This window comes from Archocentrus centrarchus, chromosome 20 (genome assembly GCF_007364275.1).
Source record: "Archocentrus centrarchus isolate MPI-CPG fArcCen1 chromosome 20, fArcCen1, whole genome shotgun sequence".
Classification (NCBI taxonomy): domain Eukaryota; kingdom Metazoa; phylum Chordata; class Actinopteri; order Cichliformes; family Cichlidae; genus Archocentrus; species Archocentrus centrarchus.
The window spans coordinates 21,497,577-21,511,687 of record NC_044365.1 but is presented as its reverse complement, the minus strand read 5'-3'; the positions used below and the strand labels follow the sequence as shown (position 1 = coordinate 21,511,687).

The following is a 14,111-nucleotide window of genomic DNA, read 5'->3' as shown; positions in this document are numbered from 1 at the left end:
TGCCAGGCCTCTGAGAAGACAACTGAGGGGTTGTAACATACAGGTGATTATCTCTGTGCTGCGCTATGTAAATTTAGCAATGTGATTTCTGGCTCATAAGTTGATTAGCGTTTCACCTCTCAGGTGAGGGGTCAAAGGGGCAAATGGTAGCTTAATATACCATTAAACTCAAACCAGTTCTGTTCATCTTCACAGAATTTTACATGAAAGGAAAAAACTATTAAATCAAGTTTTCCTTCTACATGTTATAATTTAAACTGAACTGATGTGTCTTTATGTAGGTAAGTTTTTGAGTGTTTTCTGGATGGGGTGAAAATGAGCAAGCACGAAAGACGAAGGCACAGACAGGAACATCTGCAGGACTGGGTGTGGGCGTCCAGGTCAGAGGGATTATGGGTGAAAAGGTCCTGCTTTTAATTGCTGCTTTGGAACTGTGGCCTGCCTTGTGGAACACAAAAGACCCGTCAGACACGCTTCAGTGGCTTGGACTTGTGAATATTTGCCCGACCAGTGGAATGCCCCGCTTTCTCCTTAGCCACCCCTCCCCAGTATGATCCCCAATCCTGACCCTCATATTTACTGCACTTTCAGCTTGTTTTGTTTCAGTCTGACTCACCTGGGGGTGACAAGAATATACACACACACACATGCATTTATGTGAGCTAGGCACACAAGCTTGTTGGGAGCTCGGGTCTCTTCTTGTTCTTTCCTCCTTCACTGATTTTACCGAAGTTCAACTGTAAGGATGATGTAATGACAGTTTCTCTAGGCTGATGGAGAAGTTTTGTTTGACTTTATGCTGATAAAGTGAATGAGTGGCACCTATGAACGGTTTCCATTGTATGAACTTTGCATGTGCAGACATATAGTGCTGTAAAAAAGTATTTGGCCCCTTCCTGATTTCTTTTTTTTTTTTTTATATATTTGTCACACTTACATGTTTCAGATCATCAAACAAATTTTAATATTAAATAAAGATAATCCAAGATTTAAAGAAACAGACAAGAAACAAAGTCACTGACATCTATTAGTCTGGAAAGGTTACAAATCCATTTCTAAGTCTTTGGAACTCTAGTGAGCCACATTGAGAGCCATTATCCACAAATTACCCTTCCCAGGAGTGGCTGGCCTACCAAAATTACTCCAAGAGCGCATCAACGACTCATCAAGGAGGTCACAAAAGAAGCCAGAACAACATCTAAAAAACTGCAGGCCTCACTTGGCTCAGTTAAGTTTAGTGTTTATGATTCAACAGTAAGAAACAGACTGGGCAAAAATGGCATTCAGTGGAGAGTTCCAAGGAGAAAACCACTGTTGACCAAAAAGAACTCAAAGACTCATCTTACATCAAAAGAGATCTTGATGATCCCCAAGACTTTTGTGAAAATATTCTGTGGACTGACGAGACAAAAGCTGAACTTTCTGGAAGATTTGAGTCCCGTTATATCTGGCATAAAAAGGAGATCATAGCAGCAGTCAAACATGGTGGTGGTAGTGTGATGTTCTGGGGCTGCTTTGCTGCTTCAGGACTTAGATGACTTGCCATAAGTGAAAGAACCAAGGATTCTGCTCTCAGCTAGAATCTCAGCTTTTGCCTCAAAGAAAACAAAAAACAAAATGAAGGCTTTTGAGTGTGGCCTGGTCAAAGTCCGGACTCAAATCAGATTGAGATGCTTTGGCACGACCTTAAACAGGCCGTTCATGATTGGAAGACCCTCCAATGTGGCTGAATTAAAATAATTCTGCAAAGAAGAGTGACCCAAAATTCTTCAACAGTGATATGAAAGACTTATTGTGAGTTATCACAAACACTTGATTGCAGTTCTTGCACAACTAGGGGGCAATTACTTTTTCCCATAGGGCCAGTTTGGATAGCCCCCCCCCCCCCCCCCCCCCCCCCCCCATAAATGAAATCATAATTTAAAAACGACATTTTGTATTTACTCAGGTTATCTTTGTGTAATATTAACATTTGTTTGATGATCTGAAACATTTAAGTGTGACAAATATGCAAAAAACTAAGAAATCACGAAGGGAGCAAATACTTGTAACTGTAAAAGTTTTGCACACATTCTAACGATTATAACTCACTCAGGCTGCGTAATCCCTCTCCAGAAATGAAAGCGTTCGCTCTATCAAACACATGCAGCAGTGATTTGAGATGATATCAGTTCAAGTAGGACAAAAATGTCTTTGGTTAAGGATGACGGCTACACATGTATTCATGTGGGAGTGATTAGAGGACAAGCTCTTGTTTAATTCTGTTTTGATTGGTAGGGGAGTAATTGCATTGTGTTTTTTTTTCCTCTCCAATTTTTTTTTTTTTGTAAGCCAGCAATTGCTTACAGATGTTGTTGTCGGGTCAGAATGGATGACAGACTCTGGTTTTTCAGGGGGTGGGGAAAAAAACAAACAAAGCGCACAGTGTTTGTCTGAAGTTTACCCCTCACCACTTCCCCCTTGCCTTCCTTCCTTGGGGAGTTGGTAAAATCAGCCCCCCCCTTTGAGCAGCACTACTCTCTTTGCATTACAGCTGACTTTACTGCCTTTGTATCCATGCATGTTTATAGAGAGGAGGACAATGAAATAGTACAGCTGGGTAATTAGCTGGTCTTTATTGTAAAGAAAATCAGTCAGACTAAATATTTCCAGTAATTATCCATGAATTATGGAGTCTAAGTGAAGGCTTTGTATTGGACCAAATGAAACTGTCCTGTACTTTGTGTAAATGAGTGGTTGTGGTGTATCACCATGTTGTCTCCATAATCAGAGACCTCCATGACCTAGATAGAGTTGAGCTTGTAGACATCCTCTGAGGTGCTGAACTGAGCAGCATGTCTGCTAGACTGCTGGCTGAACCCCTTCTAAACCCACAGACAGTATTAACTTGAACCACCTTTATTCTTTGAAAGAAAAATTGCCCGGCACCATGATATTCCCAAAAGGGCCTTCAAACAACCCTTGTTTTTTTCAGGACTGTGAATGTTTCTCTCTCTCTGTGGTATCCCCTTAAGGTTTCTTCTTTCTCTTTGGAAAGACTGCTAGAGTAGGATTATCAGTATATCCACAAGCTGCCTTTACTTCTATTCTGAGATATAAAACCTAGTCAGGATGTCCTACCGCACTCTGTTTATAGAGTTGTTGTATTTTTGACAAGGAGTCAGAAGTTTAGTGTGACAGTTGAAAACAGGGTAAGCAAAATTTTGGTTTTGGATATTTAAACACAGTTAACAGGGAAGGAAATCAGACCCCGGACAAGCAGATCAGAGCCCAGCAGGTTTGAGTTAAAATAAATCAGTGTAAGCTCCTGGATTGACCCTCGGTCTGCTCTGGGCACCATGAAAAGGGAGGATTGGATCTGAAGTTTTCCCCACAGGGTTCACGGTGCTTAAGTCTATTCTTGAAGCATTCTACAAATAACATGAAAAAAAAATGAAATTCAAAATGATTGCACCCTGATTCATCTTCTAAATATGTACTTCAGCTTTGCATTCACCAGTTTTATCTTCCTTCCTTTCCTCCATTAGTTATCCCGTCTCCATGAGGTCTTGAGGAATGAACAATCGTCATGGAAACCCAGTCCCAGGCCAGTTCAGCAGCTGAGAAGAAGAAGAGGGTGGAGACCATCGTGGCAACCAAGGGCTCGTTAGCACGAAGTGACATCAGTGAGAAAGCAGTGGCCTCCAGCACCACCTCAAATGGTACAAGTTGCCTTTAACTGCACAATGAGCTGCAATAATTCATTTCAATACTCTTGATCTTTTAGACCACAGCCACAAGGTGAGCCATTAGTCAGATTACACCTTGAGTAATAAAAGCCAAGGCTACTTAAAATAAAATGTACATTCAGGTTAACCAGATATGATAGCAAATGGTATCCTAATGTGTGGATGAATGTACTATTGAATAAAAAGTTTTTTTTTTTTTATCAATTTTTATTCTTTATTTTACTTAAGTCACAGAAGCTTTTTTTGCCTAGCATTTTCTGGTCAGATGATTTCCAGACCTATGTGAGCTTCAGATGAAGGTGTGGTTACAATATGTGCCCTCCTGACAACCTTCAAACCTCTTGGGTGAAAAATTAAGCAATTGCAGAAGTGCTACAAACTGCAGTTCAATAAATAGCCGCTTGGATGGTTCCAAATGTAATGACTACTCAGCTGTCTGGGTTCCAGGCCTTATAGTCTGGCACAAATAAAGTTTTGCTCTTAATATCTAATTTCCCTCCTTGTGACAGCTGTACAGTGGGCAACTTTTGTTTTAACACACCTGTTTGAATTCACCACTTTCCCACTAGGCAGCCATTACCTGTCTGCTAGCTGTGTTTGTGGCATTGGTGGCATTTTTTTTTTCTGCATTTTTGGCCACAGTGGCTTTTATTGGCAGTGGAGGGAGACAGGAAATGGGGGAAAGATACAGGGACTTGAGCCCGCGCCGCCCTCACCGCAATGCAGCATATGTATGTGGTCGCCGGCTTCACCACTAAGCCACCCGGGCACCCGCATTGGTGGCATTTTTTAAGCTATTGTAGCAGCAGATCATAATTAGCACAAACAAGTCTTCGCTCCACTTTTTATATATGTTTTCTATTTGTATCTAACTTTCCATTAATTAGCATGTATCTGTGACTATGTGGTGTACCCATACAGTCAATGGCTGCACCCTGTTAACTAAGCTAGCTAGTATTAGCTAATAACAAAGGCCATATGATCACATGTGGGTCCGTAAAACCACCATAATGACGGCCATAAGGTCACAATAAAGGCTTTGAAGTGCAGGTACTCAGAGGGTGATGTCATTGTGGCTATATCCATCTTTTATCTACAGTCTACATGTGCCAGCAGTCATCATTCAACGTGTTTGAACAGTGGGGCCACTGAACTCATGGTTAACAGTGAGTTTACCATGAAAATGCTCAATGCTCACTGGTAGCAGCTTTGACATGTTTACATAGCAATGTCTTCAGCACTTGCTATTAAAAACGGCACGGAGCTTGCACTTCATTAAGCCTGTCGTCATTCAGCCTTTCATTCCCAATTCTGAGCCTTGAAAGGGAAATATTAGATTTTTTTTTTTATATAAAAAGCCTTGAAGCATCAAATGAAAGTCATAACAAAATCAGAGTTGAGATCAGCATGGCATAAGCTGCAGCTGTGCTCATTAGTAGTGAGAGGATTTGGAAGGTTCTGGGTACGGAGATTTGGCTCTAGGAGGCAGAGCTGGTGGCCTGATAGTGTTTTGTGACTTTCTCTTGAATCTGCTGATGTCAAACACGATCATCCCAAGTGTGAACGGAAGACAAACAGTTGGGGAAGGGGTAAATAAGTCTCCGTGACTTGTTCTCCATATGGGAGTTATCACAGGAAGTAGGTAAGCTAATGCATCCTGAAGCATCTTGGGAACACTCTCGCTCTTACTCATTCCCAGATGGCCGGCTCCGTTTTCGTTCATTAAAGGGTCAGTAAGAAAGAGTTTGTTACGGAAAAAGCATGGGTGTAATTTGGAACCGTGATTGTGGATTTTTCTTAGTAATGTGCTGGTAATTACAGCTATAAACAGTGCAAGGTTTGTCCTGAAAATCTCGCCGAGGAGTCTTTCACACTGACTCAGTCAGAGGGCGTGCTATGGCTTTGCACTCCCTAAAATACAGTAGTCACATAATTCACTTGACGAGGGGCGGGATGATACTGATCTGTAGAGAAAGGTCCCTTTTAGATCCCAATCTCTCTCTCTTGGAATCATAAGATAGCTTACACATTCTTTGTGCGGTTATAATTACAGCACATTCCCCATTCTGCCCCAGAACTCATAACCTCTTATCAGGTGTAACCCTACACTCACCTCAACTTTAACCCTCATGGCCCCTGCCCCGCTGCATCCATCCAAACAAAAGGTAATTGTGAGCAGCTGTGGAACCCCAGTGACTGGTTCTTCTTGGGAAGGCCAGGCAAAATATTTCCCCCTGTCAGGCAGTGTAGTGACCCCTGATCTCAGCACTGCAGAAACCCCCATGGTGTGCCTGGCAATAGCGTGCTATGATAAGTTGTGAAAAGTGGAAAACAATTAGGAAGGGCAGGTGGACTGGTTAGCGCGGATGTTTCCAAAGATATCTCTACTACCAAGAAGTACAGGCGTTTTCTGTGACTGCGATTCAGCCCGCAAACAGGTATTGATCTGATCAGAGTTTGGAGCTGATTGGTGATAACATTTAGCCTTTCATGTGCACTACAGTGCACTAATTCTCAACTGAACCATTTGCTCCTTTGCTCTCATCCTTCCCCTCTTGTCCCTGAGTTGGGTTTGTCCAAGATGAACAGGACCAGAGTAATTATTGAGTCCTGGTAGAGCGTTCCCACATGGTTAGCTAAATGGTGGCTTCATCCTGTGTACCATTCATCTCTGTGCCCCCTCCTTTAGCAGTGACAGCTCAAAAGAGCCGACTGTGCCACAACAATGCTGTGATTGGTGCTCTTTAAGAGGGGTTGGAGATGGAGGGGGGGTGGCTCTACCCGCTCTCCTCATCATTCGGCAGGCAGGTGGACCACAAAGTCCCTTGATTCTTTTGTTAGGTCCTACGATTTAAAAAAAGATGTCCATGCTCCTTGGCCGAATAAATCCCGTCGTCATGGGATAATTTGCTAATAAAAAAAAGAAAAAAGTGTGTGTGTGGGGTGGGGGGTGGAGGTTAAAGACTGGTTATTTGCAAAGGAGAAAAAGAATGGTAAAAGTTTCTGGTTGGTTGGACTTTTATGATATGAGTGCTGCTGATGTGGGGAAAGAGAGGGAGCAAGTGTACATAATAGAACGGGAATCAGAAAAACTGGGCTCAGAGCCTCTGTAAAGCATGTTATTAAGTGGGACGTTTTAATGGTTCATACTTAAAAGGGTGAGAGGAAGGGTCTCGGAAGGCAAACACGTTAAGCCTTAAAGGGCAACAAATGTTAGGCTTTCGTGTAGGTTACCAGAGAAATCCCTAAGCAAATGGAGAGCGTGGCTAAAGTGTTTAAAGAAGAAAAAGAGCACTTGACTACACTGAAAAAAAAAAATCTTCAGATGGGCAGAGAAGGAAGAATGATACAGGGACGGGGGAGGGAGTGATAGAGGAAGAGTGAGGGGCCACCTTCTTTTTAGTCAGCCATTTAAATGATCAACAGTAAATAGAGGGGAATGTCATCTGACAGAAATAAAGTTCCCGTTAACAGCAGGGATGGAAAGTAATTTACAGATACGCTGTCCCCGCCATCTTTGTGCCTCCCAGATAAGGTTTCATTTCAGAAACGGATAGGAGACATTTTCACTTACGGGCCCCCATTCTGGGACACCTGTGATAACAGCTTGTGGACCCCTAATTGAAAATGGGTTTCAAAATGGATTTTCACTTTTCTTCCTCTCCCCCTCTCCATTCGCCCCCCACCCCCACCCCCTCCCTCATGACTACCCCCCCCGTCCCCACCAACACCCAGCTCCATCCCTTTTTTTTTTTTTTCCTTGGTGTTCCCTTGTCGTTGGCAGAGGGAGGCAATATTGGAAGGACGGGGAGGGAGGGAGGAAGGGAGGCTTCGGGGAAATGGAGCACAGGGAGCGGATCATCCCTCAGCCCGTGTCACAGCTATGACAGCCGCATGATCCGTCTTATTAATGAAATCATTGATCACTTGATGGGACTCATAATCAACTGTTTCTCCACTGTGTCCTGCCCCATCTCCTCCCCCTCCTCCTCCCTCCTCATGCTGTCACCTCTGCTTTCCACATCCCCCCCCCCCCCCCCCCCCGCCAAATTTAAACTTTATTTAGAATTGCATGAAAAATTATTCATAAATGCATAAGAGGAACACCCCAAAACAGCAATAAACTTTATCCAATAATTCAGCATCAGGAGATCTAATGGCAGCTATAAAAACCTCAAGAATATTTCTCCTCAGTTATTTGAAGTGCAGTTTTCTTTAACTGGTGTTTATTTTTTTTTCCTAAAGGGCGATCTGTGTCATCTGTATTTGTGCTATATGTTTTTCTTGGGGACCAAAGAGGGAAGCAGGGGCCTCTTCATGTTACCCTGCTGTGTACTCTGCCTGTGGGGGCTAATGAGAAAGAACTGATGGAGGGATAAGGGACCTCATGGGAGCGCTGCCTGGCCCATGGGTCAAACAGCACAATGGAGGAGGCGTTATAGACTCTGACATGCAGCCCCACACAGGAAAGTGGCTTTTAGTGTCAAAAGACCACTGTATGCTACATACATAATACATAGAAGTTCATAAAAAACATGTTGTGTTAGATGATATACATAGAAGACGGTGAAATGTAACCACAATATCACTCTTTTATGATAGTACATTATGAGGTTTCAGAGATAAATACTTGAGGTTTTAAACATTGACGCTACCTGTAGAATTGTAAAATCACCATGTGCACATGTGGTGGATGTGCTTTGCCTTCACTGGTGAGCCATAGCCATTTCATGGACTTCTGCACTGAAGGCAATTTCCTGCAGCAGCAGGAGGACAGACTTTGGCAGAGCCACCTCACAGGGGCCTGAGGCACAGGATTAGCTTAGCCTCGCTGCTACTCAGGGCGGAGGGGAACCTCAGCTGCCCAGCCCACTCCAGCACTGCCTGGCCTCTCTTGTCTGGCACACTTCCGTCTAGCCTAGATCTGCCTGCTGGGGCCTCACTGCTCCCTCACTGCTAGAGGATGCATATAAGCCACTGCCTCAAGACCTCTGAACACTGCGGCGATGCCATCAGAATTTAGCTGTAGCGGAATTGCATCTTTTTTTTTTTTTTCCTTCCTGTCAGTGCTACTTGTTGTAGTCAGCATTCCAAAACTGAAAAAAAAAAAATCAAGTTAATTACAATGTAGTTTTTCTTTTGTTCTAGCCAGCTGTTATGGTAACATTGTACTTAATATAGAAGCTGCTGAGATCCACCACAGCGATGTTAGACAGGGCAAAAAACAGGAAATGATAATTGATAGAAGCATTTCTGAATAAGCCACAAGTTTGTCAGTAATTTTATCATGCAAAGGGACATGAGTAAATGCACATCTACAGTCTAAAGCAGGAAGTCTGCAAACTATATTAGATTTCCATGAGATGAGTTTCCACTTGTCTTTATCTTCAACCAAGTTTGGCACCCTGAATGTTTGTTAAAAATCTGTGTATTATGTTCCTTGCTAAAGTTGTCGTTCAGCAATGATCCTGCATTCTGTGTTTTTAGTGTATCTTTGTGTACCAATACTAACCACAGTTAAATGAGTCAAAATTACTGTTATACTTACATCTAAAAATATATATTGTGAGAGTTCATGCTGACCATCACAATGGCTCCTTAAAAAAACAAATGAAAAAAAAAACCTCAGGTCATTTTTACTGACATGCTGAGAGCCAGAAAGGCCTAGGGGTCAGAGGTCATGCAGGTCTAAAGCAGTGACCAGTTGCTTAATGACAAACCAGCTTGCCTTGTGCCTTGCACATCGGCCAGCTTCACCCTGCTGAAACTACTGCCCTGCTGGCTCCTGCTCCATCAGAGAGCGAGGCTGAGGGGCAGCCCAATGGCCCCATAAACCCATAAACCAATAAAGTGGGGGAAACAGTAGTTGATTATTCTACCATTCTGTCCATTTGTCGAGAGGCGTCAGTGGCCTCCCACCTGCCACCTGACCCTACCAGGAGGATTTATTGTGTTGTGTTCTTCTCTGTTTGGTTTGTTTGCGCTCCTCTCTGTGGGTGAAGGAGCAACTAGTGGTCTTGCCACCAGAGTTGGATTTTATGGAGAAGAACGACAGGTCCTGTTGTTGAAATAATCTTTCAGATTCTGTGTGTTTGATTTTATTTACAAAGATATATATTGTGCACATTTTCGCCTTTTAAGTTAGCTTTTAATAAACAAATGAATGCAAGGACATAAACTATATGAGCTTGCTGGCTAATGAATTACTTGTGGATTTAGGTTCTTTGTTTACAGAGGCACAAAAATAATAGATTATAAAATTAATAATGGATTATAAAATTATGTAATCACATGTTACACGCACATCATGATGAAAAGTGGTAAAAGCAAAAAAAACTAAAAGCAGAAAAGGACTGTAAAGCGCTAGAATCATATTTTTTTTCCTTTTTTTTTTTTTTAAAGAGACAGCAAGTTAGGTTGACTTTGTGTGTGTAATCACATAAAAGGTTAAAGTGATTTCATTTTACATTTATAAATTATTTTCTGTATAAAGCACTGCATGTTTTCAGGCCATTTACTGCTCTGTGCTCTAAACTCACTGGATTAAATCAAGACATGCTTTCAGATTTGAGAGAGCAAAAGGCTCTGTACTCCCTAATCTCTCTCCCCTGACCTCCACACCCTCTGGGCCTTGACTCTCACCCTTCCCTCTGCTTCCCCTCCCCTTTCACCGCCCAACTCTCTCCCTTTCAGTGCGAAAGAGGAGCTAGGATCAAAGGCCATAAACCATGGCAGTGATTTCTGGTGATTGATTAGAAGCAGAGGTTGAGAAGCAGCAACTCTCTCCCCTCCATTCTTCCCACCCTCCGGTGCTGTGCACGTATTCTCCCAGGGCTCTCGTAAATAGCTCAGGCTTTAAGTGTGAAAAGAGTTGCCACGATTGGCAGACAGAACCCAGAAAACACATCCGTGCCGAAGCGGTTTGGCCAGTTTTTTCTGCCTTTTCTTTCTGGATGGCAGGGGGGGTGTCAGTTGATAAGAACCATTTGTTGTCTTGCTTGGATCTGGGGAGGGACAGTGTAATCCCCTCGCCCTGGTCTGTTCACAGACCTGGAGGAAAAGAGCAGAGGAGAGGAGGAGGAATTGATTTTCAGAGTGAGGGCATGCGGAGAATTGAACTCAGATGTGTAAGCACAGACAGGGTTTGAAAGAAGCATTCTACTTGCGGGGAAACAAACGTCTGTAGCTTACAGCAGAGGGGCCGTGCAATTTGAACTTGAGCAAGTCCTTCTAATGTTAATCAATTGCATAGCTGTCTTTCACCATTCCCGCCTCCTGCCCACTCCGCCTCCCCCCTGTCCTGTGCAGAGCTCAGCCCGGAGGCCTCTTGACAAGCAAGTGGTCCTGTAAAGGCATTTTAATAGGCCACGGCCATTCAGTGGCATTGAGATTAATACTTGAACCGAATCTCCCACATGCATGCTTTTGCACAGAACACAAATAAACATGCATCTTTCAGACTTTGCTACCCTGCCTGATCTCACCTGGAGCTGTGAGCCTAATGATGTTCAGAGTGTGGGCCTTGCAGCGACAGCTCCAGTCCCGGGGAGATGTGTCTCATGTCAGACTTTGCGCCAGACAGACTCCAATAAGGAAGGGGGGTGGTGGTGGTGTGGATGGGGTGGGTGTTCTGCATTGCAGTTGGAGCAAAGCCAAAACTAAAAGTGCAATTCTCTGATGGTTTTGTTTTTCCTCTGTGGTATTTACACAGTGATTGAGCGCATTTTTGGGTGTCATGGAGTATCTCATTACGCCCTTAAAAGCTTTTTGTCCATCCACATGCGCTAAGATATGTACATACACGTTGCAGACTGTAGAAACTCAGTCATGCATGCTTGCAGACACCCTCATTTTCTCACCCACTTTTCTCAGCGGCACCAAACTGTACACACACACTTGGTGTAGCTGGAGGATGGGCCATCATTATTAACTGTTTGGCGACCTCATGACTTCATCTTCGGTCCTGTCAGAGGCGGCCCACATTATGTCTCTGCTAGGCTCAATGGGCTCTTTGTTCTGGCTTGGCTCTGGAGCAGCTCAGCATGGGGCTGCGTGAGTCCAACAGTCCCACTGTGGCTCAAGGGGGAGGGAGAAGGATGGAGGTGTAGGGAGGCAGCAGATGAAGAGAGGGAGAAAATGTGAGAGAAAGGGATGAGGGGAGATGGAGGAAGATTGAGAAGATTTTGGGAAGACATGGGAACAGGGAGTAGGCTTGGAGAGTTTGGGGTGTGAGCTGGAGGCCAGGAGTGAGTGAGAAGCGAGAATGGGATAAAGGAGGTGGGATGTTGAGAGGGAAAATTGGGATACTTGGGGATAGAGAGGATGAAGGAATGCAATAGGCTACAGGTGAATCCCAAAGTAGCTTTGAGCATTTTAAGACAGCTTTCCCTCATCACACTGATTCATTCCAATAAGACCTGCATTTCATGATGGCGACATGTCAACTGAGCCTCAGTGGCCGAGTGTGGGATTAAGGTTAAAGTAATGCAGAGATTAGAAAAGGAAGATTCCAGTGGTGGGAATGACAGGAGAGGTCATACATGAGGGGAGGTTATTACTGAGAGGGGAAAGCAACAGGAAGGCAGATGCAGGGGGAGTTGGGGAAATGGGAAGTGAGGAAAATGGACACAAGGAGGAGATTTGATGAAAAAAAAGTGAGGAGTAAAAAGGTTGAGAAAACAAAAATGAAGATGCAGGCTGCATTATATCTAGTAAAGTAATAGCAAAAGGTTCAATTTGTAGATTTTTACAAATTTTCACATATATATTTATATATTTCACATATATATTTATATATTTCAAGTATATAAATATATATGTGTGTGTGTGTGTGTATATGTACTTGATAGGTGACACTAACTGTGGATCTCAGAGCCCTCAAATAAACATTATCTAAATTCCATACTGCACTGTACATTTAATGAGCATATAGCAACTCAGTGATGCTTTATGCATCCTGGCCGATCTAACTTGTGTCATGTGAGGCAAGTGCTCCACGAGCTAGTCCCATATATTGTCCATACCTGCAACTTTCACCTTCTATTGTGCTTTCTCTTGCATTACAGAGGCATTTATCTAATCACATAGAAATCTTTTGCTTTTTCATTTCCTCACTCACCTCCAACCTTCAGCCCCTTCCCAACAGACAGTGGTTAAATCTGTTTGGCCAACGTGGCAGATCCTCTAATCTGCAGGGCTTTCCCTGCCTGCAGCAGACATCATAATGAAGTTGTCCATGTCTCACCTGTATTTTGAGGGGCAGAGAGCTAAACTATCCCCTGTTTATTAAGCTGGCAGTCCCGCTCATATCACACATTGGGGGCAGGTGAGGGTCAGGTCTTCTGTAGGAAACATGGCCCGACTGTTCACACAATAACAGCATGTTGGAAAATCTTTATGAAGTGAACGTTTATTTGCTCAGTCTTGATGAAGAATCTGGAAAACGAGCTAATGTTATTTTAGATAATTATATGTAAAGTTGAAAAAGTAAAGCGTTGATTCACTTCTTTTTTTTTTAATTTTTTTTTTTTTTATACCCAAGGTGGATTAATGTGCATGCCAAAGAACAGCCCCTCATTGTGGGAACACAATGAAGTGAGTCTGTTGAGTTGTGTTATTTTTATGGCATTTGGCGTGTAGTTTGGAATTCTGATTGTCATGGTCTCTGAAAAAAAAAAAGACCTTTACATCCAAATGTGATGGGTTGGAAACTGTAAGCATTTCCAGCTGCAGCATCAAAGCTCCAGGCATGCTGTTCATTTAACCCAGATCCGTCACACTCACGTGTAGCCCCTGATTCAACCTGTAATGTAGACATTCAGCAGAAAGCATGCGACTGGGACTAATGTAAATTTATGGGTGCAAATTAACTCCCCTAAACTCCCTAACTGTGATATGTCAAAGATAGCTAACTAAATTTGAATATATTTGGCGAGGTATTTTAAATAAACACCAGCAAATGTATCCCCCATAGGTTTGGTTCAGTTATGTTGGGTGACTGTTCAGTTTCACAGGTGTGACAAGTTTGAAATCACCAGTTCGTTCATCTCCCGACTGAAACAGAAAAAGATTTAAGTGAGACAACTAAAATGTGATTGTGGGAAGTGATGACAGAAAGCAGGAGGAGGGGGAAAAAAAGAAAAATTGGTATTCTTCTGAGGTGTGTGCTGAGATAAACTAAATCACAAGCTACTCTGTGAGAAACCTGCATTACTCCAGCATTTACTCTACTCCACTGCTCTGCTAAACTGCATCCAATGGTTGATTGCTTATGTAGCATGCAACATTAACAAGCTAAACAAAACTCTAACAGTTTGCCCAAACTAAGATAAGAAACAAACAACAAAGCTTACTTTGGAGAAATTAAAGTTTGCTGCTTGTTCG

At 43.0% G+C, this 14,111-nt stretch overlaps 1 protein-coding gene across 2 annotated transcripts in view; it reads left to right on the top strand.

The window, feature by feature from the left end:
• Window positions 1-14,111, top strand: part of gli3 (GLI family zinc finger 3) — a 94,432-nt gene that overhangs the window by 13,963 nt on the left and 66,358 nt on the right. The window contains exon 2 of one of the 2 annotated variants that reach the window (XM_030756663.1): window positions 3,528-3,701. In XM_030756663.1, the coding sequence (XP_030612523.1) occupies window positions 3,569-3,701 (133 nt within the window). In that variant the 5' untranslated portion in view covers window positions 3,528-3,568. Of the gene's footprint in view, window positions 1-3,527; window positions 3,702-14,111 lie in introns of those variants that run through there. The other variant, XM_030756664.1, reaches the window with a different exon arrangement.